Source organism: Colobus angolensis, unplaced genomic scaffold (genome assembly GCF_000951035.1).
Source record: "Colobus angolensis palliatus isolate OR3802 unplaced genomic scaffold, Cang.pa_1.0 Scaffold77, whole genome shotgun sequence".
NCBI classification, from domain to species: domain Eukaryota; kingdom Metazoa; phylum Chordata; class Mammalia; order Primates; family Cercopithecidae; genus Colobus; species Colobus angolensis.
The window spans coordinates 5,485,645-5,492,474 of record NW_012121487.1 but is presented as its reverse complement, the minus strand read 5'-3'; the positions used below and the strand labels follow the sequence as shown (position 1 = coordinate 5,492,474).

Below are 6,830 nucleotides of genomic sequence, written 5' to 3'. Positions count from 1 at the left end.
GGGGGGTCCCAGCAAAAGTATTTCATAAGAGCAGTGGCAGTGGGAATCTGCTCTCACATGCATATACTGGCAGCAGTGGGGCAGTGGCATGTTGGGGTCCACACTCACGCACATGCTGGTGGTGGTGAGGCAGCAGGGTGGCAAGGTCCATGCACATGTACACCAGGGATGGTAGTGTGGCAGGGTACATGCATGCATGTGGGCTAGTGGGGACAAGGCAGCAGTGATGAGATCTCCATGCATGTGTGCACAGAAGTGGTAGCAAGGCAGTGATGTCTATGTGTGCATGCCAGCAAAGCAGTTGCAGGTGCTGAAAGCAGGTGCATGCTGATGAGAGGCCAGTGGCAGAAGCTCTCTGGTGGTCTGGCAGAGTCAGCCAGTGAAAGACCTATGGCAGTGGTCTCTGAGAACTGCCTCAGTTGAGCATCTGAGGCTGTGCTGCAAGCAGGTACAGACAGGCAGGGATACTGGAGAGGCCAGCAGACATGGGGGTTTGGGGGGACTTAGATCAATCTAGCCCCATCCAAATAGCATGGTAGCCCTGTTCTGTCCAGGTCTGATAGTCAACAAAGGGGTCAAAGCCACCTAGAGGAGTATGGCAAGCCTTGGGGGATGGACCTCCCTAACCATGCTCCACTGTAGCTGTTCTCACACCAAACCCTCTGGGTTCCATAGAAGCTGGAGTCCTGTCCCTGCCAACTCTGCAAGTAGCTCTCCCTGCCAACTCAAATGTCTGTGTGGGTCGTGGGGGTCTCCTGCAGTTAGGAATCCAGAGGTTCATGGTTAGAGTGGACCACTTCATGCCTATTTAACTAAACCCTTCCCTAGAAGCCACTGAGGACCAGGAACAAGTCCTAGTGTTTGGCAACCCTGTGTAGGGTTCGCAGCTTCTTCCCCCCTTCAGCCCAGGGTCTGCATTCTCCCTCTATCCACTCTCAATGCCTTCTTTCCAATGATCTTCTCAGAATATACTGCTCTTCTTGATGATCTTGTCTCTTGGTGGGAGAAACTCTTCCTGGCTGCATCTAGTCATCCATCTTGTCTCTTCTCTCAAAAATAAGTTTAATTTTATATAGTTTGGGCTCTATTTCCCAGTTTCCTGGGTGTCCTAGCATCCTCTCTATTGATCTCTCAGTATCTATAGGTCACAAGGTGACTAAAGGTGCAGCAGAGTCACCTAGGGCCTCCTGGAGCCAAGGAAATGAGCAATGGAAGCAGGACCCAAACGGGGTGAGTGGGCACAAGGAGACAAAGGCCCTGCCAGATCTGGGAAGGCACCTCCTCCTCCAGAAAAAGTTATATCCATACATGGAATTCTATGCAGCAATAAAAAGGAATGGTTACTAATACACTGAGCAGCATGGATTACTTACAACCATATGCTAAGTTGAAGAAAACAAGCCAATACCAAGTAGGTATGTTTATTTCTATCTTAATAAAATCATGGAAAATACAAGTTTAAGCTTAAGTGACATAAAGTGTATCAGTAGTTGCAAGAATGCCAGGTTGGTGGTGTGCTTGACTACAAACATGTATGAGGGGTTATGACATTTAATATCTTAATTGTGATTTTGTTTACATAGGCTTATGTAATTATCAAAATAAATGGAACTGTATACTTAAAGACTCAAATTTTACTATAAATTATACATCAATAAAATGTATTTAAAATTTGTTGAAAGAAATAAAAAAATAAAAACAATATAAAAGAATCATGGACAGATTGAGGAGGCAAACATTGCAACTTCAGGAGAGTGGACACAATCTCGTTTGTTTTATCTGCCACCAGTTTAGAAGCTATATGTGCCTGTCTCAACTCAGTACCCAAAAAATATTAGTTGAATTAGTGAGTGAAACCTAAAGAGACTAAAGTTTAGCCAAGGCTATCTCCAATAGCACAGTGCTTTAGGAAATTTGTCTTGCATATACAGCACAACAGTTGCCTTGATCCCACTCCAACCCTGAGGACCAACTTTCTTGTTCCTCTTTCTTAAGTATTCTGTGACATAACTGCAGACCACTAATCATCACACGTAACTTGCACTCTCTGTCTCTCTCTTTGCATTTGTAATTCTCTGTGTTTAGAAAATAAGTGTATCCAGGCACAAGACTGCACTTTTCCTTAAATGTTTAAGGAGAAAATGAGGGAGCTAAAGGAGAGTGGAACTTATCTGCTAGGTGCGAAGCATTTAAACAAAAAGAGAAGCGTAAGTATTTCAAATGCTACAACAACATTGGGAAGGAATATAATGAGAAAAATTGCCAAGATGACAGTTAATCCAACTTAGATATGGTGTTTTGTTTTGTGTTTCACTGAGCACATCATATGCAGGAAAGGCACATTTATCATGATCCTTGCCTCCAAAAAGCTTAAAAATGTGAAGTGAAAGACCCAAGTAGCTGCAACACAGGGTAGGAAGTATTGCATGCACATAACAGTTGAGGGGCTCTCTGGGTTCATTATGGGTCAAGGAAGATCGCTGGAGGAAATGACATTAGAAATGGGCTTTGAAGGTTGAGTGCTATTTAAAACAGTGGAGATTCCAAGAAAACCATTCTAAATTATAATTTGATTTATATTAACAAATGTTTTTCAGGCAGAAAGAGAAACCATTTAAATGGAGAGTCGACGGGATGGCATCACTGTGTTGTACTAGGCTCCTGGGTTGCTGGGTTCTTATTACAATGGGGGAGTCGGGGGAAGAGTCTCACAGGATGTCTTGATATGAGCTGTGAAGGAACAGGAATGGGAGAAACCCTGAATAAGTTGGAGGTGGTGACTGAGGATAAGGTGGAGTAGTCAATAGAGAAAAGCTAAAAGAGTTAAAAATAGAATGTAAAATAAGAAACTGGGAGGAGAGGAGGAAATACAAAAAACTCACCAGTGCTTCTTAAACCGTAACACAAGGACTATTAGAATCACCAAGGGCACCAGCACTATCAAGGCAATCCAATTCATGGAAAAGTGGTGTCCTGCACATATTGGAAAGATACATGGATGCCATTTTAAACTCACTGCTGATTCTACTCCATCTATTGATTTCCTTACTTAACATGTGCATTGGATGAGTTGCATCAGTTATCTTACTTCAGTCACTCTATTCCCAAACTTACTCAAGGAAGGATTCCTCATTTCCCCTTAAATCTCTAGTATCCATGTATCCCTCAGGTCTTACTCCACTGTTCTTTAAATTACCCTCTACATTTCTTCCTACAATCCCTCATCTAGGTCTGCTATCCTCAAAATTTCCTCTCCCCTACCCTCTAGGCTCAAGAATCACCTACCTTCACTTCCAACCTCCAATCTTACCCCAGTAGAGGATGATGTCCTGGCCTCCTAGACTGCTGTGTCTCACTCGACAAGACAGGCCAGCAGTCTCCTCAGATGCCACCTCCAAGATCACCTGAAGATACCATGTCCCATCAGCATTAGGAAGAATATCACCGTGTTTAGTGCCCAGTTGCTCCTGTTCATTCCGCATCCATGTCACCCAAACAGGCTTTGGGTAGAAGCCGGAGGCATGACAAACCAGCAACAGACGGTCAGACCCAAGGCTGCGGTGACTGGACAGCCAGGCCTCTGGCCTCACTGCAGAGAGCAAAAAAAGTATTCTGATGAAGAAATTTACACACAGCTTACATCCACATGCTGATGTAATTCACATGAATATGCACAATTATCTTTTTCTTGCCTCTAAGAAGTGATTACCCAGCAACCCCTCTGCTTCTTGTCCTCTTTCTTGTCCTGAGGTTGAAGGGTGAGAACAGAAGGGGCAGGACTTGAATAGAAAAATCTTAGAGGAAGGGGCTGAAACTACTGACCTTGCCTGTGCAGATACATCTTCCCTGCATCCAGGAGACCCAACAAAAATCGGGGGCAAGTGCTTCTTATGAGATTATACACTGTTTCTGTGACGCCTTCATATTGATGATTGAGTAGATGACAGACACCTGGGGCCAAACTCCCACCATCTGGAGATGGCACCCATGTTGTATTTTGGAAACTCAGTAAATCTAATCCGTTGAAAGCTACCCGAAAGAAGCCTTTTGGGCTCTTTCCAGAATGTAGTTCACAGCCTGCTTTCACCTGTACTTGAAAGGGATCTAGAGGAAGGGAAGAATGAGAAAAAGACTTCAAACAAAAAAGTGAAAACAACAGTATAAAAACCTAGGGCTGTATCAGGAAGTGAAGCAAAAAAGCTTTATGTGGATGTGAGAGTAAGCCAAAGACATATTTAATCAGAAACAAGAGAGAAAAATTGCTGGGGATAGGGAAGGGGGACAATAGGAAATAAATGCCCTGAATTAACAAGAAAAAGTGGCCGAGGAAGATGTAGAAAAATGATAGGTGAGCCACATAATATAGGATAGAGGGTGAAGTGGGAGCCTGTGTGAGGGAGGTGGGAGGATAGCATTCCATGATGCATGAAATTGGTCATAATGGTCATTGAACTGTGGACATAGATCTTTGAAGAAATTGAATGGGGGAATGATTTTATTTTAAAAGTCAAGCACAGAGTGGGACAGCTGTGTGCCTCTGGATTGTAGGATACAGAGGGAGACCACAGGGGGAAGATAACAAAGTACAAGAAAAAAAAATTCCAAAAATAGCAAGAGCCTAGGAAATTTGAGGGAGTCAACATCAGAAATATCCCTTAAAAGGTTCATGTATGCAGAATTTTATGGTAGGAATGGATAATGGGAAATGACCCAGAAATTAGTGGAGAATATTTCCCATAAATAGAACATTCTAAAGAACTCCCATAATTTAGTTGATTGAACTTACATTTTGAGTAATCTTGACTGGCATGGTCTTGAATCTCCCGAGTTAATCCAAATAAGTAGACACGAAATAACAACTCTAGGTCTGATAACTCTTCGTTGCTGAAGTTGCTCTTGGACCAGGTGTGCAGGAAAATTATTCTGCCTGATTCACTGTCCCAGCCATGAGTCTGCAACTCATCCAACCATCCTGAACCCTGACTTTGTGCCCAGGATTGGTTGGCAAATGATAAGATCTGGATAGTATAGAATGAGACGTGTTCCTGGGCTGCTTTTGGTGGAAGGAGGGCAAGTAGTGTAAGGAAAAAAAAAAGAGAGACGCAAGGAAAATGGATACGAAATGCAAGGTAAACCAGTTACCACAGAGAAAGGTTAATGACTCCTTTAGCTATAACATTTTCCTTACACAGAGCCCATGCTCTGCCACCATCCTCAGAAAGAGTAAACTAGACCTGGAGACAGGTATGCTCAGATGGCAAGCATTCTGACATCTTCATTGATCCATGTTGGGAAAGGCCACCACACTCTACCCAGATACATGTAACCTTGTAGCTGACAGAGATGTTCATACTACCTGCATTGTCACCACCTGGGAGAACAGTTAGCAGCGGAAACTGCAGAAACAGCATGTCCTTTGCAGATGTTTCTTTCTCTCAGAAAAGTTGTTGCTGTTCTTAGCAAACTTATTCCTCTGTATCTGTATTCTGACTTCCTTCTACCAACAGACAATCTTCCCCACCAGCCACTGATAGCAACTAAGAAGATCTGCTTAGCTCAACCTTCGGCCTCCTACTCAATCTCTCATTTCCCCACCTGCTCTGAACTTAAGTTATTCTCTTCTCTCAGGATTTTAGCTGCTCTCCCACTAAGCTCCAACATATCTACTTCCCTTCCTCAACTGCCTTAGACAAAGTGGTGTGTGGCATTGAAAGGTTGCTTCATTCCTCTAGACCTTGCATGTTATTTGTAACATAAAAAGGAGAAACCACATCATTTTCCTGGGCCCTGCTTGTTTTAACGGAAAATGGAGAGGAAATGGAAAGTGAACCAGTTACCACAGAAAAATATTAATGACTACTTTAGCACTACTATAACATTTTCCTTACACAGACCCCATGCTCTGCCACCATCCTCCAAAAGAGTAAACTGGACCTGGAGACAGGTATGCTCAGATGGCAAGCATTCTGGCATCTCCATTGATCCATCTTGGGAAAGCCCACCACACTCTACCCAGGTACATATAACCTTGCGGCTAACAGTGATGTTCTTACCCTCTGCATTGTCACCACCAGGAAGGAGAACAGCTAGCAACAGAAACTGCAGAAACAGCATGTCATTTGCAGATGTTTCTTTCTCTCAGAAAAGTTGTTTGCTGATCTCTGTTTTTAGCAAACTTATCCCTCTGTATCTATATTCTGACTTCCTTATACCAACCATCTTCCCCATCAGCCACTGACAGCAACTAAGAAGATCTGCTTCCCTCAACCTTGGGCCTCCTACTCAATCTCTCATTTCCCCACCTGCCCTGATCTAAAGTTACTCTCTTCTCTCAGGATTCCAGCTGCTCTCCCACTAAGCTCCAACATATCTACTTCCCTTCCTCAACTGACTTAGACAAAGTGGTGTGCGGCATTGAAAAGTCACTTCATCCTTCTGGATTTTGCATGTCATTTGTAAGATGAAAAGGAGAAACTACATCATTTGTTCTGGTTCCTGCTTGTTTTAATAGATCACAATTCTTCCAGTTTCTCTACTTAACTTTGCCTCCACTCTCCATAGTGTCCCCTCTTCTCATCACTCCACTCTTTCTTTCCCCCTTTTGAATGTCCTCAAAGTTTTCTCTTTCCAGTTTCACCCCTTTCATCCATCTTTCTTATTTCCTCATTCTCACTGATTCTTTTATAAATTGGAGACTTTGTTTTTTACATCTTCCAGGATTTCCCTGCACAATTGTATAAGCTACAGTCTACTCTAAATTATCCTTAGAGATTAAATTGCAGCCATTCAGAATGAATAGGACCATAACAAATATAAAGAAGCCCTTCTAC

At 43.0% G+C, this 6,830-nt stretch overlaps 1 protein-coding gene across 2 annotated transcripts; it reads right to left on the bottom strand.

Moving 5' to 3' along the window:
- Nucleotides 1-1,405: 1,405 nt before the first annotated feature.
- CD1C (CD1c molecule) lies at nt 1,406-6,408 on the bottom strand. Of its 2 annotated transcripts, XM_011928488.1 has the most exons (7): nt 6,276-6,377; nt 6,054-6,205; nt 4,787-5,053; nt 3,823-4,104; nt 3,311-3,589; nt 2,883-2,973; nt 2,575-2,730 (listed from the first exon to the last, which is right to left on the bottom strand). In XM_011928488.1, the coding sequence occupies exons 2-7, from the start codon at nt 6,112-6,114 to the stop codon at nt 2,709-2,711; spliced, it is 1,002 nt and encodes a 333-aa protein (XP_011783878.1). In that variant the 5' UTR covers nt 6,115-6,205; nt 6,276-6,377; the 3' UTR covers nt 2,575-2,708. The 2 variants fall into 2 exon arrangements, with proteins under 2 accessions (XP_011783877.1, XP_011783878.1); XM_011928487.1 differs by having other exon boundaries at nt 1,406-2,730; nt 6,054-6,408.
- Between the last annotated feature and the right edge of the window lie 422 nt (nt 6,409-6,830).